This window comes from Athene noctua, chromosome 17 (genome assembly GCF_965140245.1).
Source record: "Athene noctua chromosome 17, bAthNoc1.hap1.1, whole genome shotgun sequence".
Taxonomy (NCBI): Eukaryota; Metazoa; Chordata; class Aves; order Strigiformes; family Strigidae; genus Athene; species Athene noctua.
Window position 1 is genome coordinate 1,096,741 of NC_134053.1, and position 26,564 is coordinate 1,123,304.

Here is a 26,564-nt window from a genome sequence, read left to right on the forward strand (position 1 = left end):
CAAACCATAGAGGTGGCGCTGCCCGCGAGGCCCCGGCGTGGCCGCTCCTCCCAACTCTATGGTTGTGGGCGGGGCTGGCGCGGCGCGTCACCGGAAGGAGACTGTTCACTTCCGGGTGGCGGCGGCGCAGTCGGGGCAGGCGGGAGGAGCGGGGCCGGGCCGGGGGTACCGGGGTGTCCGTGTGTGGGCCGGGGGGGCCCGCAGCGCCATGTCGATGTCGCACCTGTACGGCACGGACGGGGAGGATGGCGTGGAGATGGAGAACTTCGAGGTGTCGGACTGGGACCTGCAGAACGAGTTCAACCCCCACCGGCAGCGCCACCGGCAGACCAAGGAGGAGGCCACCTACGGTGTGTGGGCCGAGCGCGACTCGGACGAGGAGCGGCCCAGCTTCGGCGGCAAGCGGTACGGGAAGGCGGCCCCGGGCCGAGCCGGCCCCTCTGGCGGCCCCGGTTGTGCCCCCGGTGGGTCTGCAGGGCTCGGAGGGCGGCCCCGCTTTGGGGGGGGGGGTTCCGGGCTGTAAAAGCTCTCCTGAACAGCCCAGCCTGGGGCAGGGCCGGCCCTACGCGCGACCCTGCTGGGGATTCGCCTCTGCGAGCGTGCCCCTGCTGCCCGGCGGAAAGAACGGTTGTTTTCCGGTAAAAACTGCGTTAAACTGCTCACCGGGTTTTAATATTTCATTTTAAGGGGGGTGGTCTAAGGCGTAGTAGTCCGCAGGGACGCGCAGGCGGCCGCTGGAGCAGAATTGGCTCACGGGTCACGTTTTGGTGCAGCTCCCGGGATTACTCGGCCCCCGTGAACTTCATCAGCGCCGGGCTGAAAAAGTCAGCGGCTGAGGATGTGTCAGAAGAAGACTCTGATGAAGATGAAAAGCCTGTTAAGCAGGAGGAAGTCCCTAAGGAGTTTGTGCCGAAGAAGTTAAAAACAGTGAGTTATCCAGGAAGTTTTTCAGTTCTGTGTAATGTATGAAACCAAGGGTACAACCAGAGGCACTGAAACAAGAATAGAACAAGAATAGAAACAATCTCCCTGAAGAAAGGGAGAAATAATTAAAACCAGAGACCCCCCACGTGATGGCGTGCAGTTAGGGGAGATGTTTCCTCTGTCTTCTGGAGCTGGTCTGATGTATCATTGTTTGTCCTTGGGAGCATCAGTTCTTCTGGGCTTTTTTATCTTCCTTAACGCTCCCTTTGATCATTTGAGGTTAAAATAAAAGAATGCCCATGGCTTACTTCCTCCTTTTGGGTAACTAAAATTCCAAAGACTTTTTTTCTTTTGTTAATCTCGCAGAACAGTAGGACAAATCTAGGCATGTTGTAGATTAAAAATCAAACTCTTATTTTCAGTTACCAAACCCCAGAAAGAATCAGGAAGCAGCTTCAGCTAAAGTTGCTGGAGGAGCCTAATAACTGTCAGGTTGTCAGTCGAAGCTTGCTAGGACTTTCCTTTTCCAGCTGAGGAATTTGAAGAAGCTCCTCAGGTGCCAGGCAGCTGACATGGGTGCACAAGTGGCTCTTGTCACCACGCTGCACAGTTCACTGTGTCAACCGAATCACTTCTGGGAAGAACCTTCCTTTTTGAGTGAAATTATACTGAGCTTGGTTATTATGATGCCTTAAGGTTATGTGTGTGTGGTTTTTTGTTTGTTTATTTGTTTTAACAGGGTGGTAATTTCAAGCCTAGTCAGAAAGGCTTTGTAGGGGGGACAAAATCTTTCGTGGATTTCGGCAGCTGGGAGAGACACACTAAGGGAATTGGGCAGAAGCTTCTCAAGAAGATGGGTTACGTCCCCGGAAGAGGTCTCGGGAAGAATGCCCAAGGTACTGTGATCATGTGTCTGCTTGTTTATTGTTGACTAGTAGTTTGGAGAAGAGATTGGATTCCTTAAAGAACCACCATCTCCAGGTGCCTCACAACTTCATTCGTGTGTTGGTGCATCTCTTGCCAGTTCTCCTGATAAGATTCAATTGTATTTAACTTAAAATAGGCCAGTTCTAGGCTCTTGCTATTTTGCAAGAGAAAAAGAGGAAGAAAGAAGGGAAATCAAATTCCAAAGGTAGTCAGTTCACAGAAAAGGAGATGTTATTTTATGTGATGGAATAAAAAAGTGAAATGCAGATGTGAACAATACTCTGTTTTGGGGTTTTTTGCTGTGTGCTGGGATTAAGTGATTTTATATCCACTGAGAAATTAGTGGAGTGGTAGAAGATACCGTGATGATGGAGGCAGAGTACCAGGCTGGGTGTTTGTGCTGGTTTGATAACAGGGTACTGTAAGAAAAGCGCCCACTGTTCCCTCTCAGGAGACAAAGTGTTCTTTCTGATCCAACCATTGTGCTCTCAGGTATTATCAATCCCATCGAGGCCAAACAGAGAAAAGGCAAAGGAGCTGTGGGGGCATATGGCTCTGAAAGGACCAGCCAGTCTTTGCAAGACTTCCCTGTTGTGGACTCGGAAGAAGAAGCTGAAGAGGTATTTGTATGATTCTTGGTATATCCACTCCCCTGCTGTGTTGTATGTACAAACTTCAGTTCTGATATTGGCTTCTTTGTCAGAGAAAACTGTTTGGGCTCACTTCACGTAAGAAGCTAAAGATGTAGCACTTGAATTTCACTTGGACACGTTTTTCTTGTGGCTCTAATGCTCTTTCTGTTTCTGGCTCACTTGGGCCAGTAGTCTTGCTAGAACCCCACCTTCTAACAGTCCCCGCAGGTAAATAGTCCTTGCTGTTTGTCTAAAAAAATAAAGACCAGAAGCGTGCTGCTGGGGTTGTGAATAGGGTCTCTGACTGGGCCACGGCACCCGAGCTGGTTTCTCAGTGAGCTTTACTGCTTCCCCAGTTATTTTGCTGTACAGCATTCTTTGTTGGTCTGACGGTTATTTTCCTCTATAAAACAGAGGCAAATCTGAGGCATGACAGAGTTGCAACCACAACTCTTCTTTGTTGTTCAGGAGTTTCAGAAAGAGCTCAGTCAGTGGCGGAAGGATCCTAATGGAGGGAAGAAAAAGCCCAAATACAGCTATAAGACAGTAGAAGAACTGAAAGCCAAGGGCAGGATCAACAAGCAGCTTTCAGCCCCTCAGAAGGAGCTGTCGCAAGTCAAGGTAAGGCCGATGGCGTCTCTGGGACACAGTTTGTCTGCTTTGGCTTTGCGAGTGCTTTTCAGCCTTTCTATAATCTTAACAGAAGCCTGTTCCAGGAACTGGCTGCCTGCAGCCTCCTGAAAATCAAGGCCTTGGACTCATCGCTGACTTGTGTCATCCTAGGACATTGGATCTGGTTTTAAGCAACGTCTTTGGCCTCAGGAAAATGCAGATTAGCTTAAATGGTGGGGATGGTGGGGTGGTGTTCAACTGCGAACTGAGTTTATTTGTTTCACATTTGTCATAAGTAAAATGCCTGTCTACTTCTGGAAGCACAGTTGTACTTATTGGGATTGTGCAACTAAACACATCGTTTGAACCCTCTTCTACCTCAGCAGGATAGTAAGGGATTTGTGTTTCATGCACTTAATGGAATTATTAATCTAAAACCAACATGTCTTTAAAAAAAAGTGTAAAAGTACCTAAGGCTTCCATGCAGTGATGAACAGTACGCCGCTTGCATCGTGACCGCTTGTAGAATTACTCAGTGAAATGGTAGCACTGGGATCAGGAGAGGAGTCTCACTCTGTTCCTTGCTCCTTCTGCCTCTCCGTGTCTGGAGTAGGTCTTCTTGGAGGCCATCCCCAGTTACCCCATTCACAATACCAGTGTGTATTAGTAATTAAGGTACTCAGAAATCTCCAGTTTCCCACTTGGAAATTTCCTTCTTTTTTTTTTTAACACGAGATATAATTTTTTTTTTTTTTTGAGACGTGTTTGTTCTTGTTTGCTGTAAGGTTATAGACATGACGGGCCGGGAACAGAAGGTTTATTACAGCTACAGTCAGATTAGCCACAAGCACAACATCCCAGATGACAGCCCTCAGCAGCCCCTGGGCAAAGACTCCAAGCCCCAGGGCTTTGCCCTGCCTGAGCTGGAGCACAACCTGCAGCTCCTCATCGACATCACGGAGCAGGAGATCATCCAGAACGACCGGCAGCTGCAGTACGAGAGGGACATGGTTGTCAACCTGACCCATGAGATACAGAAGATGTCCGAAGTTCTCTCGCACGAGGAGAAGGCAATTAGCAATCTCAGCAAGGTGCTGGAGATGGTGGAAGAGTGCGAGAGGCGGATGCAGCCCAGCTGTGAAAATCCCTTGACCTTGGACGAGTGCGCGAAGATCTTTGAGACGCTGCAGGACAAGTACTATGAAGAGTACAGGATGTCTGATCGGGTCGACCTGGCAGTGGCAATAGTCTATCCTCTCATGAAGGATTACTTCAAGAACTGGGATCCCCTCAAGGTGTGTATTACTGCGGTTTAGCTGCGGTTTCTACTTGGTGGCTTTAGTCTTTAGCGTCTTGACTCCTCCCCGCCGCTACTCCTTGTCCCAGATTCCTGATCGGTCTGGGGAGAAAGAAAAAAAAAAACCAAAACCAACCCAAACCCCACTCTGCACCCGCTCTCAGACATTTGTTAGGACTGAAGGCTGCTTTTCTGCAAAGTGGCTAACAGCTGAGGAGCCTGTAAGGTTAAAATCCCTTTCAAGGGTGTTGGAAAGAAAATGTAGATGAAAGCTAAGTCTGTAGTTTTGTTTTTTAGCAAAAGCAGGAGAGGTCTGTCTGTCAGGCAGTCAGATAGGCACTGTCAGTTCCTGCTGCCATTTCAGCTGTGATAGGTACCAGTCGGGATTCTCTCTGTACACCTGAAAAAGCTCGGACTGTCCTCTTCCCCCCTGAGGTTAAATCCATAAAGCGGGATTTTCCTCTAGACTTGACTGATCGGGGCTGCAAGCTCTGGCACCGCCTGAGAGGGAAAAGGCCAAAGGCTGCTCACGCCCTGTCGTTTCCAGGACTGTACGTACGGCACCGAGATCATCGGGAAGTGGAAGAGCCTTCTGGAGAACGACCAGCTGTTGTCGCACAGCGGGCAGGACCTGTCGACAGATGCTTTCCACAGGTAAAGAGCGAACGAGTTGTGCTTTGTGCGGCACCTTCAAGAGCTGCTTCCTCAGGGATGGAAAAGAACAGAGACAGGCCTGCTTTCCAGATGATTCTCTTGATGTGTCTGTTAAAATCCAGCTGTCGGCTATATAAAAGAAGTAGCTTTTAAATAACAGTTACCATTCAGGGTATTTAGGCCCGGGGCTATCGCTTTAAGCTTAACTTTGATTTATGTATTTCTGTTTCCAGGCTGATGTGGGAAATCTGGATGCCATATGTCAGAACCATAGTGGCGCAGTGGCAGCCGAGGAACTGCGGCTCGATGGTGGATTTCCTGGATAGCTGGGTGAACGTCATTCCTGTCTGGATACTGGATAACATCCTGGATCAGCTCATCTTCCCCAAGCTGCAGAAGGAGGTGAGACGGGAGGGCTGCGCTAGGACAGAGCCGTGCTCTGAGCCAGGATTTGAATTTCTGTCGACTAGAACTTCTAAAACCCCGACGTGGTGCCTCTGCCGACGCATTTCGGCGTCGGGGGGTGGCGTTAAGGCTCTCCTTGCGTCTGGCAAGACTTACTGCTAATGGATGGGCTTCCTTGAATCTTTTCTGCTTTACCTCAAGGTGGAAAGCTGGAACCCTTTGACGGACACAGTCCCAATCCACTCGTGGATCCACCCCTGGCTTCCCCTGATGCAGGCGCGCCTGGAGCCGCTCTACTCCCCCATCCGGAACAAGCTGGCGAACGCGCTGCAGAAGTGGCATCCCAGCGACTCCTCCGCCAAGCTCATCCTCCAGCCCTGGAAGGACGTGTTCACACCCGGGTCGTGGGAGGCTTTCATGGTCAAAAACATCGTGCCTAAACTAGGTGAGACGAGCCGAACAGAGCTGAATTTCTGGAATCTGCTGGTTGGCACCTTCCCCCTTACACTGAGAAAAGAGACGTGGTTGCTGGTGTTACTTCAGAGAATATTATTAATAAATTTAGACCAAGCTTGTGTCTTTCCAGCTGTTAGTACCTTGCCTTTTTCTGAGGCAGACGTTTTAGGAGATATGGGGAAGCACTCTGATTATTCTCGATGATTTCAGTCTTATTTTTCTAAATCATCCGATTCCTCTGTTCCTCAGCTGACAGGAACATCTGATGGCTGTCAGGTAATACCAAGCTATAAAGTGTCTCTCTTACTCCAGTATTCTTTGGTCTATGCTAATGCCTTCACCAGGAGATTTTGCAATTCACCATTCAGCCATGCAGACTGCCTGAAAGGCTCCGTACTCCAAAAAACAGTCGAACATTTTAAATTTCTTAATTCTGGCAGCAGCTCACTGTCACTGGAAGCAGAAATGTGGTGCTTTGGGGGCAGGGATCAGCCGATCGGTTTAAAGATCCCAAACGTCCCTCGGGGTAACGTGCAGTGCAGGGGCTCCTCAGATCCCTTGTGTCGCTAGTGAGATGGGTCAGGGCACTGATAGAACTCTGAGTCAAGTTCTTTTCTAATTCTTCTCTCCCTTTTCCCAGGGATGTGTTTGAACGAACTCATCATAAACCCTCACCAGCAGCACATGGATGCCTTCTACTGGGTGATTGACTGGGAGGGGATGATTTCTGTCTCCAGTCTTGTTGGGCTGCTGGAGAAACACTTCTTCCCAAAGTGGCTGCAGGTGAGAAACTGCCAAGGCTGAGCAGGCTTCACTGTCAGGTGTTGTAGTGACTCCTGCTCAGGAGCTGCTGCCCCAGTGCTGAAATGTTCGAATTGCCAAAGGGAGCATTTCCACTCGGAGCTCTGAACGGTCAGAACAGACTCTCCCCGAAGGCTGTCACAGACTTTGCTTCTCTCAGTAATAAACTAAGTGATGTTAAGGTCTCTCCTCCATAACTCTTTCCTGTCCTGCTGCATTTGACCCGTCGTGTTGTTTTGCAGGTGCTGTGCTCTTGGCTTAGTAACAGCCCCAATTACGAAGAAATTACAAAGTGGTACTTGGGTTGGAAGTCCATGTTCTCGGACCAAGTGTTGGCGCATCCGTCGATCAAAGACAAATTCAACGAAGCTCTCGATATCATGAACCGGGCCGTCTCTTCCAGCGTGGGTAGGTGGCTTTGGTTCTTGCCGGTCTGTTTGGGCAGGGCCCTGCTAATCGGTGTCGTAGCAGCTCCCATCAGCAGCGAAATTCAAAGTGTGCTTTACCTCGCTGTGTCCGTAAATCACACCTGCAAGGTGCTACTTATTAAGTGTCTGTGCTTTGCTGAAGCAGAGACATTTTGGTGACTGGCTGCCTGTGCCGTGAAGCAGCTGATTCTCTTTCAGCCTTGCCTGATTATAGTGTATTTTACATCAGTCAGTGGGAGACCATAATTTTAAGACGTTGACTTCTGAAACTATAATTTGTTGGGGTTTTTTTCTTTACAGTGAGATACTTGTTCTTCTCCTTAGCTTTAGAGCAGTGCCCTTTCCTTCCACGTGTGACCTAAAAGAGATTGTTGGGAATTTGCTAAACTATAAAAGAGAAGGCTGTGCCTGAGGGACTGGTGCATGAGGCTTGCTCTGCCCGAGAGCTCCTTTCCTGCTGCCTCTTGCCCCTCGCTGTGCAGTGTGATGGAGGGTCTGCATCAGAAACCCTCCTTCAGGCCCATTTTTAGCGTTATGTTTATTTCTGCGGTAAAATGATACAACTACAGGCGAGCGTTGCACAAAGAGGAGCTCAGCTGTTGGGAAATTTTGGGCCTGAGAGTCACGCAGCCAAAAAGTGAACTGGAGGCTGATAGTGGAAGTGCTCCCAGGGCAACGCTGCTTCCTTCCCCCTTGTGCAACAGTCCCTGTTTGTAACCCGGCAGTGCCACGTGGAGTTTACGGGCAGGGTTTCGGCTTTGGGGAGTGTTTTTGTTTATTGTTGCTGCTGCTGCTGCAGGCCTTTTTCCTGTAGCCGTGCAGCATCCTCCTCTTTCTGGGTGTGCTCAGATACAATTCGGGATTGTGTCAAATCCTGTTGCTTCTGCTGCAGTTCTCAAACTCACTGCGTTAGGCTACGCTGTACGAGCAGTATAAATCTTAGGGAATTAGAAGGTGGGAAGGAGAATTTGGAGCATTAGAGCGATTGACTTTACTGTTTGTGTTCTGGGGCTGGATTTTAGCCACAGACCTTCCCCCAGAGGCGGAGTGGGAGCCTGTTCTCACTCCCCGTGTCCTGTCTCTCCCTCCAGGGGGGTACATGCAGCCCGGCGCTCGGGAGAACATCGCCTACCTCACTCACACGGAGCGGAGGAAGGACTTCCAGTACGAAGCCATGCAGGAGCGCCGCGAGGCCGAGAACATGGCCCAGCGTGGCATCGGCGTGGCCGCCAGCTCCGTGCCCATGAACTTTAAGGACCTGATTCAGACAAAAGCGGAGGAGCACAACATCGTTTTCATGCCTGTGATTGGCAAGAGGCACGAAGGGAAGCAGCTGTATACGTTCGGCCGGATCGTCATTTACATCGACAGAGGCGTTGTGTTTGTGCAGGGAGAAAAGACTTGGGTGCCCACCTCCCTGCAGAGCCTCATCGACATGGCCAAGTGAGGCCCTGCTGTGAACTCTGAGACCACCTTCCTGGTATTTTTAGCATTACTCTTAGAATAAAGAAGTTGTGGATTTGTAAATAGAGTGAAACTGAAGCCCTACGCTGGGACTTTCTCCTTAAAGCTGTTCAGGCAGCCTCGAGACGCAGTTACAGGGGGAAGCGAGTGCTGAGGGAGGAACGAGCGGTTCTGCCGCTCGTGTAACAGCCGCCTGTGACAGAGGTTGATCAACAGCTTCGAAGGGACTGTGGGATGTGACTGTGCCAACAGCAGGCAAGCGAGGGCCAGGCTGGCCCAGGCCCAGAGGATTCCGGTGACAGAGGGGTCACAGCTTCCCCCTGCTCCGCTCTGGCAGCGAGTTCCTGCCCTGGCGCTGGCCCCACGCAGCGGGTGCGTCTCCACTGTGCCCAGCCAGGGCTGGTCCCACCTCTGTGGGTGTGCCGGGGGCCGTGCCGGGAGCCCTCTGCCCTGTCCAGGCAGAGCTGGGACCTGCCCTTTTTCCCTGGAAATTCAGTTTTGTGGCGGGACCGCAGCACTTCAGGGCGCAGAGGTGAGGGAGAGAAACCGCAGCTTTGTTCCCCCTGGAAGATAACCTGATTCTCCCCAGAACAAAGCGCTGATTTCAGCAGCACAGGGCAGCTGAAGGCCCTGCCTGGCAGAGAGCTTTTCCAAGCCAGCATTTGGAACCAGACACTGCTACCTTCAACTACAAACCCCTCTCAAGTAATTTCCCCCTCCTGATGCTTCAGCGTGTGCACAGTACATCCCCTGTTCCTGAAAGGGGAGGGGACCAAAAGAGCAATCCTTCTGCAGCAGGGATGGTTTAAAAGCCAGCTTTTAGTTAAATGTGTTTGCCATAGTGAAGTGAGTGCAAGTCGGAGCACAGCTTTGCCTTTTATTAAATAAGATACAAAAACGTCCCAGCACGCTCAGTGTTCGGGTGCTGCCACTTCAGGCCAAGCACGAGGACGCGGCCGGTGCCTGAGCTCCACGGCTGTGCAGGAGCTGCGGGGGGAGGAAGAGCCGCGGCCCCCAGCCCTCCGCAGCGGCACGCTCAGGACTCGGCGGCAGGACCGCGCCCGCCGGCGCTCTCCTCCCTCCTGATGATCTCCAAGTCCTCGCAGTCTTGGTACGTCGGCTCCTCCCTGAACTCCCAGACCTCGGGGGACAGTTCCTTCAGTTTTTGCGGGGGGAACCAGTGGACGGAGGTGTCGTTAAAGGTGTCCAGGTACCGAGGGTGAGCGGGGAGTGCTACTTCCTCCGTCCCTTTCAAGACCTGAAGAGCATTTGGGGGAAAAAGTTACGCGTGATATGGAATAACTTTTCGGCAAAGTTCAGACTTGGTGAAGATGAGGATGGTGTTACATTGAGCCAAACCCTCGTGTGCAGTACATTCTGCAGATAATGTAGAATGAGCCTAAAGCGGTTCAGTTTTATGTTGTAGAGGCCGGGGAAAAAAGGTTTTAAAAATCCCAGACTGGTTTGGGCTGGGAGGGACCTTAAACCCCATCCAGTGCCACCCCCTGCCCCGGGCAGGGCCACCTTCCACCAGCCCAGGTTGCCCAAAGCCCTGTCCAACCTGGCCTTGAGCCCTTCCAGGGAGGGGGCAGCCACAGCTGCTCTGGGCAGCCTGTGCCAGGGCCTCACCCCCCTCACAGGGGAGAATTTCTGCCTCAGATCTCATCTAAATCTCATGTAAATCTCTCCTCTGTCAGTTCCATCCCTACCCCCCCTGATGACGAGTCCCTCCCCCCTTTCCCGCAGCCCCTTTCAGCCCTGGGGGGCCGCTCTAAGGTCTCCCCGGAGCCTTCTCTTCCCCAGCTGAACCCCCCAACTCCCCCAGCCTGTCCTCACAGGGGGGTGCTCCAGCCCCCCCAGCATCTTCATGGCCCCCTCTGGACCTGCTCTAACATGTCCATGTCCTTAAATAACCATCCTTTTCTTTCCAGCTGTAATTACTTTTGTTCCTCAACAAAATAATGTTAAAGAACAGGCAACACCTACCTTTGCTATGTAAGAATAATCTCTCTCCAATATTCTTGACAACAATCTAGAATAACACAGGGTCACCAGTATTAGACGTGGCGCTCCTGGGGAATTCGGACAACTTTTCCCAAGTGTGGGAGGGAAAAGGCAGGAGAGGGATGATGACTGCAAACCCGACAGCGAGTTGAAAATGAGCAAAACGTAAAAATCAGTGGGTGAAGCAATAAAGGAATCGAGGACAGCGCTGTCGGAGGCACCAGCCCCTTTCCCTGAGGGGATGCCCCCACCTTTCCTCGATTCCCTTAAAGCTGTTGCCGACGATGACCATCCTGGCCAGGGCCCCCGCAGACCAGTTCCTCCAGAGCAGGTTGTTGTAGAGGGCCTTCCCGCAGTGCACCATGTAGAACAGCGTGGCCGAGCCCTCCACGGCGTGTTTCCCCTCCTGCACCCAGAACCACGGTTCCCGTTACAGCCCAGCCCGGGCCGTGCCCCCGCCTCCCCGGGAGCCCCACCGGGCCGAGCCAGCCGGCCGGGGAGCGGGGCCCGTCCTCACCTCGTTCTCCGGGAGCAGCCGCAGCCCCAGCTGCCGCAGCGCCGCCGCCTCCCGGGCCGAGAAAGCGGGATCGAACAGGGAGCACCGCCCGGGCGGCACCTGCGGGGACAAGCGGCGGTGTGGCCACCGGGGACGTGCCCCGCTGCCCGCCGCCGCCCCGGTGCTCACCCCCAGCTCCTCCAGCAGCAGCAGCAGGAAGGCGAGCTGGGCCCGGGCGGCGGGGCAGCCGCCGAACCGCCCCAGCCCGTAGCAGACGCAGCGGGCGGGCGGCTCCGCGCTGCCGCTCAGCGGGGCCCGCACGGCTCCTGCGGGCACGGAGAGAGGCGTCAGCTCCGGTGGGACGGCGGGAGGCGGCCGGTTCTCCCCCCCGCCCCCCTCCGCTCACCGGCGCTCGCCGTCCAGAAGCCGGAGCTCAGCAGATCGTCCCTGCGGGGAGAGCGCAGCGTCAGCGGGGCGCGGCGGCGGGCGCGGGGGACGGGGCCGGGCACTCACCGCGCCTCCCGCAGCCGCCGCAGCACCGCGCCGCCACCCTCCTCCTCCTCCTCCTCCTCCTCCTCCTGCCGCTGCTCCCGCCCGCGCCGCCGCCGCCCGCGCGCCGCGCGCCACCCGCCCGCCGCCATGTGCCGCCCGCCCTCCCGGCCGCCGTAGCGCGGGCGGTCACGTGACGCTGTCACGGGGCCGTTCCCGGAAGTGGCGGCGGGAGGCCCGGCCCGGCCCGGCCCGGCCCAGCCCCCGGTGGCGGCGGGTCCCTGCTGACAGACGGACGGCTCCTCCCGGTTCCCGCGGCCCTCGGGAACCCGGCACCGATGGCCCGGCCTGCCGCGCTGGAGCCCGGCTCGGCGCCATGGTGAGCCCCGGGCCCCGCCGCCGGGCTCTCCCGGTCCCCGTCCCCAACCTCCGCCGCCGTCTCGGCGGTGTGGAGGGGACACCGGCGCTGCTCCTGGCCCGGCCGAGGCCTCAGCGCTTCCCCGCGGGGCTGCGGGCGGGCACGCGGGGCGGGTGCCCCATAAATGCAAGCCGGTGTCTTTATTTTTTTTGTCTTTTTTTTTTTTTTTCCCCCCTGACTGTCCCCGCTGGCAGCTGGAGCGCTGGGGCAGGCAGCGCTCCGCGGGGTCTGCCAAAGCCGGGAGCAGCACCCGGGTCTCCTGGAAGCCAGAGCAGGGTCTCAGCAGCTTCGCGCCGCTCCGGGAGGGCGGGGAGATGTTCTGAGGCTGAACTCAGCCTTTTCTTCCTTGGCCAGACAGTAACTTCTGTTCCTCAATCCCGACTTTTGAGCTGCCCTTTGCTTTTGTTCCGCTCTTCATCTGTTTCTGCTGGAAAGCTCTTGTGTGCAAAGCTTGTCATGAGCTGTAACTAGCTACTTACTACTAAGAGCAGACAAAAAGTTTAATTATTAAATTATTATTATTTGTATTATTAAACACAAACGTCCTTGAAATGATGAACTGGATAGCGTTGCGATGCAGGCCATCTCCAGAGGGAAGCCTTCCATCCTGTGCTCTTTGAGGCCTGTCACGCGCAGGCAGCAACTGAATTAAAAGCAAGAGTTTGTGGGAGCTGTTTGGACTGCACGTGGTTAATCTTAACGATAATTATCTCGTGTGCTCGGAATAGGAGAATATCTCACAAGTCCCTTATGTCCTCCTTCGTGTCTTAGCTGCAGAGTTACAGAATCTGTCTTAAACCCACAAAAGTGGTCACGTTTAATAGTATGGGGCCCTTTTAGCCCTGCTTTCGTGTCTAAACTCGGTGTGATCGCGTAAGAAGTGTCTTCGTTTGTAATAACGCTTTTATTGCTCTACCTGAAATAATAGAAAGGAGAGGGAGAAGCGTAACAGTTTTCAACTATATGATCTTTTCTGCTAACGCTTTGCTTTTTTTAGGTGGAATTACTTTTTCCTGTATGATGGTTCAAAGGTTAAGGAAGAAGGAGATCCTACGAGTGCTGGGATTTGTTATTTTTATCCTTCCCAGGTAATGTCTACTTTTATTTTGGTGCCTGTAAGGGAATACCTGTGTTGTGAGTCAGTGGTGATAATTCTGTCAGGAATGGTCGGGCTTCCAGGTGGAGCTTTGGATTAATTCTTACTTAGTACTCACAAAAGTTTTAAGAGAACTCTTGCGACTAGAACCAGGCGGAGCGGAGTGCTGCTCCACCAGGCTCGGTGCACAGAGGTCCTCGGGCTTCTGCGGCTGGGCACGGCGGGGGTGCTGCTCCGTGGAGTTGTCCAGCAGGTGATGTGAATAAATACACACCAGGGATGAAGGTGCCCCTAAAGAAGCTCTACGCCCTTGTGCTGCCTGGAAAAAAGCAGTCCAGTTATTTTTACCCCCAAGAAATTTGCCTCTGCTAACTGCATTTGATTTATAGTTGAGTTGAACTTATAATGAATTTTTATTTATGCCTGAATACAGTACTTTTTTTCAAGTCCTTTTAAAAGGAAAAAAACCCAAACAACATTCTTTCTTCCCTCCTTTCCTCGACAGACTCTCCCCGACCAGCAGGAACTGCTGTGTGGACAGATTGCCGGAGTGGTGCACTGCATGACTGAGATTTCTGGAGCTCCTCCAAGTCTCATTCGCCTGAGGAAGCTCAAGTTTGCAGTTGTAGTGGATGGAGAATATCTGTGGGTGAGTTCAGGAGATCTGGAGGCAGTTGCAGAGTGAAAACAGTGAGGGAATCTCAACTACTGTATCAGAGAGCTTTTTTTTTTTTTTTTTTTTTTTTCCAGGGTACGGGCTGCACACAGGTAGACCTGGGGAGAGCTGGGGTGGGAACTTGCAATGCACAGCTTTTCATTGCAAGGTAACTGAAGTTTTGTTTACCACAGCCTACAGCCGTGGAAGTCACTTGGGCTGTTGTGTAAAAAGCTTCACGTATCTCATCTGTGCCTCCACACCCAACGTGTTTTCTTAAGATGTGCCTGGCAGTGGCTGCGAAGCACCGAGCTCTGCAGCGTCACGTGTGTCCGCGGGTTACTGGCAGGGTCTGGAAGCAGGATTCTGTCAGCTGCAGGTCATAATAAGGACTCAGTCTCCCTCTTTGGTAGTCTGATTGCTCTTTGCTTCTAACCTCCTGCTGCAGAGCTTTGTCAGTGGCAACAGACATTTAGTACACAAGAGCAGAGTCCTGACAAAAATGCCCCAAACCATCCCCTGGAAGTGGGCTGAGACCAGTCAGACCTGCTGAATTGGCTGTTCAGGCGCTCCCCGAGGCACGAGGCCTGATGCTTCTGTTTCTCTCTCGGCAACTCAGAAATTCAATGAGGCATCTTTGTTGCTGTAAATAATAAGTGAATTTGAATATTTTTAAGTCCTTAGTTTCAGTAAAACATTCTCAGCTATTAGAGCACCGAGCTAGGTCATCTAATGTGGGAAGGAAGTGTGTCTAAAACACTGGATTTCTGATATCATGTATTTATCCTGTCTGTGCCAGGGCTCTTCTGTGGGTAGTTTTGAATTTCCTTTTCATGTGACTTGTGAATCTGGGGGATGTTTGCCTGCCGCAGAGCTGCTTGTACGCCTTTGATACTCATTTGAAAGTGATAAGAGTTGTTCTCACCTGCTGTGCCTGGGTTTTTTCAGTAAACATTCCTCATTTATGGCTTTCTGTATTAAAGGTTCTGGGCTGTGCTGTTGAGCTCCCTGATGTCAGCTGTAGGCGGTTTCTGGAGCAGTTGATCAGCCTCTTCACCTTCTACAATGGACCTGTGCACCGTGCGTACATGGTAATGAAAGATCAGCAGCCGGGGGGTCTCTAGGAAGAGATTTTAAACAATTCCCACCTTGGCCGAGCTCTGCCCAGGCCCACCCACGCTGGGACGTTCCCTTACATCACCTTCCCACTAAGGGTCAGAGCAAGCCCACGTGTCAAAGAGCTGCGAGCTGGAAAAGTGTGGAGGCCCATCCTCCCGTTGCGCCGAGGGAGTGAGGGTCTCTTCTGAGCGTTTCCTAGATGTTCAGGCTAAAGCAGTTTCCTCTCGATGACATTTTCCTCCTTATCCCTCTCAAGACTTGTCACTTAGAGGGGCTGTCCCAGACTAAGCGCATCTGACAGCCCGGATCCCTCGAGGCCTGTGCAGTGACAGCCCTGTGGCTGTTTGTTGTCTGCAGGCGTTTTCTCGGCAGGAGCTGAGCGGGCAGTGGGACAGATACATTGATCATATCCAAAAAAACACCAGTGACCTCCACAGGATTTTCAATTCTCTCTGGAATCTGGACAAAACCAAGGTAAAAGCCTGACCTCTGCAGTGTCTGGCGCTAGAGCTACCTTAGTGCTGGTGGTTTTGTGTTTATTTGCTGCTTTGAGCGTTCCCCAGGATTCTCTGGCCTAACCTCCTGTGGTTCCCCCTGTTTAGGTGGACCCCCTGCTTTTGCTGAAAGCAGCTCTCATCTTGCAAACTTGCCAGCGCTCTCCCCACATCTTGGCAGGCTGCATTCTCTACAAAGGCTTGTAAGTAACGAGGAGTCACCTACAGGGTGAACCTGCACCCCAAATCCACCTTCAGTCCCAGGGCTGTGATCCGGGGAGCAGAGCAAGGGCGCTGGCTGGACACCCAGGGCTGCTGCTTGTTCCTGGCAGGAGCACGAATGCTTCAGGCAAGGGAATCCCTGTCTGCTCACGTATTTCAGAGAGGAGGAATGGTTATTTGTGTTTATCAGTAGGAGGAATGGAAGCATGAAGAAATTCAAGGTTGGGTTTTAGTAGTAATCAGCTGTCTTGGATACTTAGCAGGACCTGAAGACTGAACTTCTTAGACTTTTTAGGTGGAAGTCACCAACAAAAAGAAAGATGTGTGAAGATTATTCTTTCCCATTAGTGTTCTTTCGGCAGCCTTGCAAAGAGAGTGCATGTGTGTGTGTGTGTCTGTCTGTGTGTATTTTTGACTGAGTTGTTGGCCAGGACCACTGTCTGTCCTGGTAGGAAGCGTGCAGGAGAATGAGCCAGAATTTCCCCTGAGAAACGCTGGTTTCTTCCAACCAAAGGTGATGATGCTGCGGATGATGAGGAAAGCCTCAAAGGTGGCTTTGAGCCACAGGAGCTGGGGGATTCTGAGAATTTCATGGCAATAACATTCAAGCACCGTTTCTTTTGGCATAAAGTGTTCCTGTAACACTTTTACAAGCACGTTGGAATGATGCTACGGCGTGTGCCGGTCTGACAGAGCCAGAGCAGGCATTTTTGAGGCAGTGATCTCATACTTGCAAGCAGGACACTGAGCACGAGTCCCTGCAGCACCTTAAAGCTGGCAGCATGTTGCAGTGGACGTGGATGTCTGGCTCGAGCGGAGTCTTGTCCTGCCTCTGCCCAGCACCGGCGTGTGTGTGTCTCATTGTATCACTGGTCTGGTAGAGATTTTGATATTTTTTTTTTTTTTAACCCAACATCATCAGAGTCCTCTGAACTCTGAATCTTACTACAGCCCTGCAAAGGGCTTTGTACTTGTGTTAAACTTCCCCGTCTTTAGAGTCTTCTGGAGGTTCTCCAGAAGGTGGATCTCAACCAGACGTAGATGGAAGGACAGGGAATACCTGTGGCAGCCCCGTCCAAGGGCCACAGTACTTTGTGTGCTCGTCTTTCCCAATCTTCTCCACTGCCCACAGCAATTCACAGGGTGGCAGGAAGCCTCTATGGATTAGTCTGTTTTGACTCAGCAAAACCAGATTTGTTGGCCCAAAGTAAACACCAGCAGGTGGTTTTCCTGAGAGTGGAACCGACCCAAAGAAAATGAGGGTCCTGGTGGTCACTCAGCTTGTGTTCCTGGTGGGGGGGTTGTTAGCTCCGGCCCATGTCTGGGGCTGGCCCTTCACCCCTTGCAGCCTGACTGGGAGAGGTGGGTGCTGTGGAACCTTCGAGGCCCCCCTGGGGTGGCCCAGCTGTGGAGCGGGGCCCCCCAGCACCCTCAGATTATCTCAGGGTACCGGTACCAGCCTGGCGTGGGCGCTGCTGCTGGCTCTGCCTGTCTGCGGGAGATGCCAGGCTGCTCGTGGGTGACTTTCTTCTGTCCCTGCAGGATCGTGAGCACCCAGCTGCCTCCCCCTCTCACTGCCAAAGTTCTCCTCCAAGGCACTGAGTCTCCAGGCCAGGTACGTTGCCAAACACCTTCCCTGCATGCAGACACCCCGCGAGGGACACGGCGTGGGAGCTCTCGCTCTCCTCACATAGATCTTACGTGGGCTGGGAAGGACAAATACTGATGCTAAATGTTTTTATTAGTTACAGTTGAGTGAGGGTGCTAGACTCCTGCACTAGGAATTCGGGGTTTTTTCAGTATTAAGTTACTGAATCCATGAGTTCTAATTTACCTGATGTTTTGATTAGCTTTTTAGCCAAGTTTAGGTATTTAGTGCTAAATATACAAAATGAATGTCTGAAAGCGACAAATAGATCAACTTCCGTTGCCATTAAAACCCGTCTGAAGTAATTATTGACATGCTTATGGTCTTCTACACAAAAGCCCTGGAGATCCAGATACGAAGAAGGCCTCTGGCTGAGTGAAGAGGTTTTTGTGCCCTGCACAGGCAGCAGTGGCAAGTTGTGGGGTTTGTCCTTGCGTTCAGGTGTGCTTTGGTTCTCGGGAAGTCCCCGTGCCTTTGCGGGCTGCTGGAAGAGACATCCCGGTGGCACTGGTGTGGAGTTTGAGTCACGGCACAGAGCTGATTCTTGGCTTTTCTTTCAGAGTGAGCCTGGAGGTGAGGAGCGGCAGGAGCCTGGTGAGCATCCAGCTGCAGCGTGCTGGTTGCCAAGCGCACAGCAGCGGCATATGGGCAACCTTCTGGGCTTGTGTTCTCCCCAGGGAGAGCAGGAGCTGGTTCTCTGGGATTCTCTGGGACTGACGTCCAAGCTCTTGCTGGGTGCAGGAGCGTGTCCCTGAGGGTGTTGGTGCTGCTAGTCAGCCTGTGCCAGTGGGTGTTGCGCAGTCAGAACGAGTCCCTTTGGCTAAGCCAACGAGTTTGCTCTTTTGGGTTTAATTGTCAGTTCTGCTGATTCCCAACATGCCAGCTTTAATTCCCATCACCCGTGTGCCTACTTGGCCACTGACAGAGCCCTGAAAACAGATGGCTGATGCTTTCAGTCCAAACCTTCAGTCATCGTTTCTGAGCATCAGTTTATAGATATTCTGCCAGGATGGTTAGGAAAAAAAAAAAAAAAAAAGAGGGAAAATTTAACTGTGTCAGGCATTAAGGGTACAAGGGGGATGAGAAAATGCTGCCTAGTCAGACAGGGTCTGTTTGTGGTGACCAGGGTGATAGCATGCCTTCTCCTCCTCCTGCGGCCTTTGGGCTGGGGGAGTTTGGCTTCTTCATGCTGGGGCACGTTAGTTTAATCCTCAAACCTCCGTTGCTCTTGCAGATTCTCCGTTGCCGCAGGGTGTCCGTATCATCCCCGTGTTCCTAACAGAGGATGAAGTCTCGGTGCTCCAAGACTTCCCAGTGGAGTGGACGATGAGGTAGGAAATCTGGTGCTCAGAGAGGCTTTTGCAGGCAGGGACCTCACGTCCTCGCTGGCCATCGTTCCTCTTTGCTCTTCTGCTGACCCAGACGCTGTCGTCTGGCTGTTACTGCTGCCTGAGGTCCTTCAGGCCGGGCAGAAGTTGTGGTGTCCCCATCTCTGCTGTGACACAGCCTGAGCAGAGCTGCTTCCCCAGACCAGCTGCGACATTCTGTTGTTTCTCGGCTTGCAAGCGCTGCCTTGGTGCTTGGGGAGTGACACGGTGACGTTCCCAGGAATCTGCTGCCTGAGAGCCTTGTGCTTTTCACCTCCGTTACACCTTAGCCCGTGCTTTCCCACACTGGGTGCAGAGAATAGATCAGCTATTGAATGCTGCCGGGAGGCGACAGTGTTATTAGATATGTAATAACTCCAAACAGATCCCACTCAGTAGTTTAATCAACTTGTCATCTCCTGCTAGGTCATCCATGTCCCCAGGAAGCCCTAGAGGAGAGAAGAACACTCTCTGCTCCCAGGGGGTTTCAGAATCAACAGGAGACCTGGATAATCTCTCTGTGCAGGAGTCCCCTGAGCAAGCTTCAAGCGTGGCTGCCCCAGAAGATGCTGTGCCATCAGGCAGCCTTGCCAACACGGGCCCTTTGAAGGGCTTCCCCCAAATGGAAACCGGTACAGAGAATTCTCCAGCTGCAGGACTGGGCAGCCCAGACAGCCAAAGCTCAGAGCTCGGTAGAAAAGCATCCTCCCTGTCAGAGAGAGGCACAGAGCAGCCGCCCAGCCCTGCCACACTCCAGACTGCTGAATATGCTCAAACTCCAGGTCCCTATCGGGACGGCTTTTCCTTTCCAAACCCTCGCACCCCGGAGCAGGAGAGTCAGGGCACGGGGAAATCCCTGGTGGCCTCTGATCTTGAGCCACGCAGTTCCCGAGGTTATGCAGCTGGTGGCAGTCCAGCTCTTTGCTCTCCTGCCCAGGAGCTGAGCAGAGCGAAGGCGAGTGAACCTGACGAGCGAGGAACCCTGAGCCAAAACCACGTCTCTGGAGAAAGCAGCGGCGCAGCTGGTGGCAGCGTGGAGGGTTTGGACTGCCCAGGCCCTGCCCTGGGCTCCGAGCACCGAAGTGGGAGGCAGCTGGCAGCGGTGGCGGCTGGGGGGAGCCCCCCTGGTGACCCAGCAGAGAGCACGGGGTGTCCCGGGAGCGGGGACAGCCCAGGAGCTGGAACTGGTGTGGAGTCAGGGGAACGGTGCAAACCAGTGACGATGAGCTTGTACGTTCACTGCGTGAAGGGCCTGGTGCTCTGCCTGCTGGCCGACCATCGCCTCCGAGAGGAGCGGAGCGGCGTGGAGGACGTGGTAAGTGGGGAAGCTCTTCCAGCCCTGCAGACGCGCTCGCTGCTGCTCGTCTGCTGGTGGGTTCGGGGGTCAGGGCTGTTGGATCGCTGCTGCCATCTCCCCCCTCACCTGCTCGGCGTCGTGCGAGGCAAAGCTGTTTGGCTTGGGGCTCCTCACCGCAACCGGCGCTACGTGGGAGGTTGTTCACGCGCGTCAGGCAGCGAGCCCGAGAGGTGAGAGCGTTGTCTCACAGGCAAGTCCTGTTGCCTGTTGTTGTCTGTCGGCGCCAGCGCTGGAGCAGAACGCGTAGGTGTGACCGTCAGACAGCCCCGCGGGCTGCCAAAGGCCTCTGCTGGATTGGGGGTTTGCTGGGAAACCCCATCGGGTTTGGAGGGCTTTTTGGGAAGCAGGGTTTGTTCTCTGCTGAAGCTCCGCTTCGCCTGTCGCGGCTTCTCGCTCTGGAAGCGCCAGAGAGACGTGTCTGGCGGCGAATCCCCGCGGGGTTCCCTTTCTCGGTGGAAGTGGGGCTGTGCGTGTCCCCAGCCCGCTCGCCCTGGCGCTGCTCTCGGGGGTGCAGGGGGCCATTTGGGTGCTGTGAAGAGGTGCTGTGCCGGAGCACCCCCGAGTTACTCCACTGCAGGGTTCGGTCCAGCGCGCGGGCTGCTCCGCCGGCGGCGCGGGGCTGCGGGGGCAGGACGTGCCAGCCCCCGGTGAAGCGTTTGTCTGCGGAGCCGGAGCTGCTGCCTGGCCTCTGCTTCCCTCCCAGGGAGCTGAGTCAAAGCTGCAGAGGCCTGTTTGATATGCCAGTTGCCATAGGAACAACCTAATTTCTTTAAGCATCAGACTGGAAGGTGGAGGGAAGCTCAGCCTAGCGCTGGCTCCCCGCATCAGCACAGCCTCAAGGTTACTCCTTTTTCTGCCGAGCTCGGGGACTCGGAGGCTGTGGCCCCAACGTAAGCAGAGGGACGCCACCTCCACGCAGCAGGTGAGGGCTAGGCTGCAAATTTGGTGCAGAATTGCTGCAAAACCGGTCCAAAATTGCTGCAAAATCAGCCGAGGCCGGGAGGTGCAGCCTTGGCCTTTGGCACCAGGCAGGGCACGACGCCCTGTCCCCTCTCTGCTCGTTTCGGACAGGCGGCGGCGCGACGGCTCTTCTCTGGTTGTGGGCAGAGAGGGGGATGCAGGCAGGTAGGAGCAGAAGGTCGTCCTCGTTGCACAGGCACCCTCAGCTTCTCTGGGTCTCCCCTGATCGTGTCTGGGCCGGCCAGGCTCTGCCCTGCTCAGAGGCAGGGTGGTTCCTGGCAGCCCGAGTGGCACCTGCCGCTGGAACCGGCCTCTGCTCCGCTCCACGCCTGAGCTGCCCTGAGAAGCAGCGTCCCAGGGATGTAGCTGGCGTGGGAAGGGCCTTGCTGGGCCGGGGTTAGCTCTGCTCGGACACGCTGCCCGGCCTCCTCCCCTCAGACGCCTGGGCAGGGCCAGCAGTGGGCCCAGCCTGGCTCAGTTTGTCATTCAGTTCATGAAGCCTCAAGATCAAGCGCCTGACGCTGGTGCTCCGCAGCTCAGTGGACTGGCCTTTGTGTGTTGCCCCAGGACTGACAAAACCCTGTTCCATCCAGGTGTTTCTTTTCCCAAACACTCTGCTTCCATCTCCTCTCCTCTTGCTTTGGATCTCAGCAAACCGGTGCTTTCACACAGCGTGGACTCTGGCTCTGGCCGGGTTCTCCCTCCAGGCGCAGGGGTGAGAGGTGCCGCGTGTCCCCCCCGGCCCAGGAGCGAGCGTGTTGCTGGAGGAGGCAGAGCCGGGCTCTGCTCTGGCGTCATGGTGGGTTTGAGGCGTAACCTCAGCTTCTCTGTTCCTTTGTTTATCTGTAGATTAAAAATGACCCTCAGCTCTCAGGGATGTCAAAGCTTAGTTATAATTAATGTTTGTCGAATGCTTTGAGGCCCCTGAATGACACCAAAGAAGGGTAAAATATGCTGCTTGTGCAGCTGGCAACAGCAGGCAGCACCGATCGTCCCTCTGCGAGGGCGGTTTCCAATACAGGCTTTTCCTGAGGAGCTGGAGCCTTTGGAGCCTTCCAGGCTCGCTTCCCCCTGCCTTTAGGTTTCATCCCACCGTTTCACTGCACCGAAAGGAAAATCTGTTCCCTGACCGGGGAGGGGGGTCAGGGGTAGGCCGGGCACTACCGTCCTGCTGAACAGAGGCTTGATCTCTCCGTGGCGGAGGAGAGCCCACGGTCAGGCTGGAGGATTGGGGAGTTGATCTTCCCAGCAGTGCCAGAGGGCCCTGCGCCTGACCTGCACCCTGCCTGCTGCCTGGGAGCCCCCGCACAGCCAGGGCAGTTGGGAAAGCAGCTTGGCTTTACGTTAGCGCGCTGTGCGAGCCCATTGCTCTGTTGTTACCCCACAGGTGAGGCTGTTTCCTCAGCTTTTCCTTCTTTTATTTTTTTTTTTTTTTTCCCCCTCTGGTGACAGCCCAGGGCCTGCAGTCTGCAGCTGGCCAGAAGCTCCACACGGAGGCTGGGTGCCCGTTAGAAGGTTTACTCGTGTGGTGAGAGGGTGCTGCGGGAAGTGCTGCAGGCAGTTAAACCCAGCCCAAGCGTGTAAAGCTGTGTCCTGGGTTGCTGTGTCTGTCTGGTGTAGCAAGGGCTGGTAAGCAAAAGAGTAGTCCTTGCTGCGGCTGGAGGTTGTGGCCAGGATGTGAAAATGAGCCCTGGAGAGTAACATTTGATGGCAAATTAATGGAGTCGTGTATTTTCTTGTCATTAATAGCATCAGGTGGTTTAATGGCTAATTTTCAGGTTGGAATGGCCTTTTCTGAGTCCCCACCTCGCTGACTTGTGAGCAGGGAGACTCCTGTGCTTTCCTCTGCGCCCGTTCCCCAGCCACTCCCAGTGGGAGTGTGGAAGGCTCCATCCCTCTGTCATGGACGTGGGTCACCCGAGCTCCCTCGGGACCTCCTTGGAAGTGGGGTGAAGCAGGGCTGCTGCTCTAACACGTGTTTCCCCCCCCCATCTGCAGTACCACAGCAGTCTGGCTTCTCTAAATGGCCTCGAGGTTCATCTGAGGGAGACTCTGCCCAGAGAATCCTCATCCTCAGCCAAGACAACCTACAGCTTCACCCACTACGACTGCATTCAGAACGTGCTCACGGGTAAGCCTTCGTCTGTGCAACAGCAGCCGCTTCGGCGGAGGGACTGAGGAGCAGAACAGGGTCAGGGTAACCTTTTGTCGTGCTTCAGACAGCTTCTCAGAAACGCTGCTTGCTCTCGCTCCTGCCACGTAGCCTGCACGTAAGGCCCTGTTGAGGAAGTTTTGTCTTTTTGAGTTTTTCTTCTGCTGAAGGCTTGTTGATCGCTTCGGATGTGAGCTGGAGGCTGCGGGCAGCCAGAGCTTTGCTCGGAGTGGTGTTGCCTGGGGGGGTTCTGCGAAGAGGACAGGACTCAACATCCTCTTCAAACGTGCCCTCCTCCCCCCGACTTCCCTCAGCCCCGCTGCGATCCCTTTTGTCCCACCATACTGCAGAGTGTTTGTCATCAGTCTTTTTTGGTGACGAGAAGCAGGAGCTGGAACAGGTAGTAGCCAGCAGTTGGGAGACTGCTGCCCTGGATTGATGGGCGGACCGCTGCCACGCAGAGAGCCCTGAGCACGTTTTGCTCCAGTTCGTCCAGATATTTCCCTTCTGGCAGCCTCACAGGCAGCGTCCCACCTCTCTCCAGCTCAGAAGTGTTTAGGGAAAGGGACAAACCCTGGTAAGCCGGCCTCAGGCCGCCTTGTCGCCCCTCGGGTGTGTAGGGTGGGAGGGTGCCCTGGGCTGAGCCACTGACTGATCTCACTGAGGTCACGCTGGGGCTTAGGGTGTCACCTGGTCTCTGTTTGGTGGGTGCCCAGGGTCTGTGGGAGAGGTCCACAGCCTTCTCCTGCCCGGGACACGGCAGCACGCTCCTCTACAGAGCGGGCTTTTAACACACACCCCTTGCTCCTGTTCTGCAGCCAACCTGCCCCAGACGCCCGGCCCTCTGGACCGGCACTTCCTGAGGGCGGCTACGCTGATCCACTCCGACTTCAGCCAGCTGCCGACTGCCTCGGAGGTGATAATCAGGTAAGGTGTGCTCGTAAGTGCCTCGTCTCCCGGGCACGGGAGCGCTGTGCGGCACACGGAGTGGGCAGAAGCGGGCATCCCCTTTGCAGAGGCCGGGCACACGTTGTCGTGTCACACGGGTCAGTCGTGTCGCTGTATTCCCTCAGGTTTGCTCTTTACACGTGGGCTGCTCAGCGTTCTGCCTGCACAGTGATCTGCTGGCGAGAGGCAGCGTGTTCCGGGCTGGGGTGGCACCACAGAGTGAACTGAAGGCACAGCTGAGTTGTGCCACGGGTTTGGATTAAGATACAGCGTTAGGATATTGCCGGTCCCTGGCACCATAAGGTTCGAAGACACAGTTTTAAATATAGCTGTTCCTAATAAATTGGTGTCTCGGCCGGGAGCCAAAGGCACCCAGAATTGGCAACCTAGATTTTGTTTTCTTGCACGGCTTGCTGGGTTGGAAACAGGCTGTAACGTGCGTGGCAAACTCAATTGTAACGCGCCAGGCACGATGGTCTTATCGCAGGCAGCGCCGCCCGCAGAGCCCAGCAGATCCTGCCCCCCCGGGAGGGTCGTGGGGAGGTTGGGCGTTGTGAGCCTGCAGATGCTGCTTGTTTGTCCAAAACACGATGAAATAAAGATGCTTCTGGGAATTACGCTGTTTCACTCCTCTGACACAGCTTGCCAAGGGAATGTGAATCACACACTTCAGTGCTGGAGAGCTCCTTGTTTAGCGTTACTTTGACTGGCTCCTTAAATCCTTCACCGGCCAAGCTGGCGGATTCTGTGTTGCCCCAAAAAAAGCAACTCCATGTGTGAATCAGACTGAGTAACAAGATGACTAAAACTGCTTTCTTTTACGGAGAGTTGTCACAGAAGGGTGTCAGCAAACATACCAGTTGCTGCTTTCCTCTGTCAGGGAGGATTGCAGAGTCCTTTGCTCCCTGCCAGCCTTCCTGCAGGTAAATGCTGACTGCTGGGTTTTCACCAATGGCTTGAGCAGATGTTATCTGGCTGTTGTCAGCCCCGTTTCCTTTGCTCTGCTGAGAGAGACCTACAACACCCTCTCAATGTCCAGGATCCCAGTGCCACTGGTGTCCCTGTGCCCAGCCCGGTGAGTCGAGGTGGATCTGGCACAGAGCTGTAAATCCTGACCGCTGCCCTCTCTCCTGCCCCTCCAGGAACGCCTCCACGGCCGTGTACGCCTGCAGGAACCCCGTCCAGGAAACCTACTTCCAGCAGCTGGGTGCTCCTCTCCGCAACTCGGGCGTCCCCAACCCTCATGACAGCGCGTTCAGCTTGCCGGGCAAAGCCAAGCAAAAGCTGCTGAAGCACGGAGTGAACCTGCTCTGAGCGAGGCGCTGAGGCAGCGTGTCCTAGCCTGTGCTGAGTTAGTCCAGCTCCAGTGAGTAAAATCCCGAAGCTGTTTGTCCCGTGGGAGGCACAAGGCTCTGTGCCGTGTCGGTGGGGTCTCCCTCCGTGCCCTGAGGAAGAGGCACCCACTGCCCCGTCCCTGCAGCGCATCTTGTGCTCCTCGTCGTGTCCCGGGGCGCCCGTGCAGGGTATTGCTGATGTTAGCACTTACCAAAGACTGAAGAAGGACAGTAGCTGTGGTGGGACGCTGGGTTTACATTGACTCTAGGACTGTTCGCGGTGCTCTGCCCCCACAGGCAGAGACGCCCAGAGTGCCTTGACCTGAAGTAAAATCTCTCCTTGCTCCGAGCTGCGCGGACACCGGGCAGTACGGGCTTTGAGGTGTCAGTCAGGCTGCTCGCTGCCTACATTCGCCCTGCTCAGACTTGGGCTTTATTTATATCCCTTAATCTATAGCAGCACTCCCCTGCCCTGACGTAACGCCTTACCTTGATTAGCAGAGCCTGCATGTTCTCAGACTGGAACAGAACAAGTGCTGCAGAGCTCAGAACCCTCCTGAGCCTGTAGCTGAGGGATCCTCGTCCCTCCACGCCTGCTCAGCGACTGCGGCCCAGCGCCGCCTCCCCCCTGCCCACCAGCGCCGCCGTAACCTGCCGGCCCCTCGGCGCCGTGGTGTAGGGAGGCACTACACCTCCTGCCTGCTTCCTCCTCCTCCTCCTCCTCCTGTTTCACCTCCTTGCTCTTGCTGCTCAATTTGTCTACGCTCTGTTGACAGCAAAGCCGAGGGGCAGCCCCTGAAGCTAACGAGACCAAAGAGGTTTTGTAGCTCCTCGGCAGCTGTTGCCTTTCTGCTCGATGGTGGGTCTGTGATCTGTGATTCTGTCCCCTCCCAGCGCCTGGTGGGGGGTCGGTGGTGATGGCTACTTAAACCTGAGCGGTGGCTACCTGCACCTGCCTGGGCTGTGTGGGTCGGAGCCTGCTGCTGTTACGCACACACGTGGCCACAACTGTGAAAATAAAACTTTCCAAGCCTCATCCGCGCTCTGTGTCAGCAGCCAGAGTCCTACTCACTGCTTGGTCGCTGTGTTTGTGACTCCCGGTGTGAGGGGTTGGGGTTGGGTGACCGAGAGCCCTCGGTGGCTCCGTGCCGAGGGCGAGTTCCTGCGCTGCTGGCTAGAGGGCTGCTGCAGGGCGGTGCGTTGCT

At 54.5% G+C, this 26,564-nt stretch overlaps 3 protein-coding genes across 4 annotated transcripts; 2 read left to right on the top strand and 1 right to left on the bottom strand.

The window, feature by feature from the left end:
- The first annotated feature begins 145 nt into the window (after positions 1–145).
- TFIP11 (tuftelin interacting protein 11) lies at positions 146–9,337 on the top strand. The gene is made up of 12 exons (XM_074921581.1): positions 146–405; positions 774–927; positions 1,664–1,820; positions 2,344–2,471; positions 2,952–3,104; positions 3,881–4,390; positions 4,940–5,046; positions 5,280–5,448; positions 5,653–5,896; positions 6,548–6,690; positions 6,951–7,116; positions 8,228–9,337. The coding sequence occupies exons 1-12, from the start codon at positions 209–211 to the stop codon at positions 8,581–8,583; spliced, it is 2,484 nt and encodes an 827-aa protein (XP_074777682.1). The 5' UTR covers positions 146–208; the 3' UTR covers positions 8,584–9,337.
- Positions 9,338–9,463: 126 nt separating this feature from the next.
- On the bottom strand, positions 9,464–11,741 carry SRRD (SRR1 domain containing). The gene is made up of 7 exons (XM_074921585.1): positions 11,614–11,741; positions 11,507–11,547; positions 11,290–11,426; positions 11,122–11,220; positions 10,856–11,010; positions 10,587–10,632; positions 9,464–9,858 (listed from the first exon to the last, which is right to left on the bottom strand). The coding sequence occupies exons 1-7, from the start codon at positions 11,739–11,741 to the stop codon at positions 9,637–9,639; spliced, it is 828 nt and encodes a 275-aa protein (XP_074777686.1). The 3' UTR covers positions 9,464–9,636.
- Positions 11,742–11,836: 95 nt separating this feature from the next.
- HPS4 (HPS4 biogenesis of lysosomal organelles complex 3 subunit 2) lies at positions 11,837–26,388 on the top strand. Of its 2 annotated transcripts, XM_074921583.1 has the most exons (13): positions 11,837–11,968; positions 13,005–13,095; positions 13,609–13,752; positions 14,742–14,849; positions 15,235–15,351; positions 15,480–15,574; positions 17,136–17,208; positions 17,802–17,835; positions 18,476–18,572; positions 19,035–19,923; positions 22,924–23,056; positions 23,896–24,004; positions 25,168–26,388. In XM_074921583.1, exons 1-13 carry the CDS (start codon positions 11,928–11,930, stop codon positions 25,337–25,339), a joined length of 2,103 nt encoding a protein of 700 aa, XP_074777684.1. In that variant the 5' UTR covers positions 11,837–11,927; the 3' UTR covers positions 25,340–26,388. The 2 variants fall into 2 exon arrangements, with proteins under 2 accessions (XP_074777684.1, XP_074777685.1); XM_074921584.1 differs by lacking the exons at positions 11,837–11,968; positions 13,005–13,095 and adding an exon at positions 13,854–13,927 and having other exon boundaries at positions 13,648–13,752.
- The last annotated feature ends 176 nt before the right edge of the window (positions 26,389–26,564 follow it).

What these genes read in the sequence shown, in the direction of transcription:
- SRRD (XM_074921585.1), bottom strand. Translation starts at nt 11,741, where the DNA reads ATGGCGGCGGGCGGGTGGCGCGCGGCGCGCGGGCGGCGGCGGCGCGGG. An exon ending in GGCTGCTCCCGGAGAACGAG is followed by an intron (nt 11,011 to 11,121) that starts GTGAGGACGGGC and finishes TTCTGGGTGCAG; the next exon opens with GAGGGGAAACACGCCGTGGA. An exon ending in TTTAAGGGAATCGAGGAAAG is followed by an intron (nt 10,633 to 10,855) that starts GTGGGGGCATCC and finishes GTGTTATTCTAG; the next exon opens with ATTGTTGTCAAGAATATTGG.
- HPS4 (XM_074921583.1), top strand. Translation starts at nt 11,928, where the DNA reads ATGGCCCGGCCTGCCGCGCTGGAGCCCGGCTCGGCGCCATG. An exon ending in TGGATGGAGAATATCTGTGG is followed by an intron (nt 13,753 to 14,741) that starts GTGAGTTCAGGA and finishes TCTGTATTAAAG; the next exon opens with GTTCTGGGCTGTGCTGTTGA. An exon ending in CCAGTGGAGTGGACGATGAG is followed by an intron (nt 18,573 to 19,034) that starts GTAGGAAATCTG and finishes ATCTCCTGCTAG; the next exon opens with GTCATCCATGTCCCCAGGAA.
- TFIP11 (XM_074921581.1), top strand. Translation starts at nt 209, where the DNA reads ATGTCGATGTCGCACCTGTACGGCACGGACGGGGAGGATGGCGTGGAG. An exon ending in TCTCGGGAAGAATGCCCAAG is followed by an intron (nt 1,821 to 2,343) that starts GTACTGTGATCA and finishes TTGTGCTCTCAG; the next exon opens with GTATTATCAATCCCATCGAG. An exon ending in TCCCCAAGCTGCAGAAGGAG is followed by an intron (nt 5,449 to 5,652) that starts GTGAGACGGGAG and finishes CTTTACCTCAAG; the next exon opens with GTGGAAAGCTGGAACCCTTT.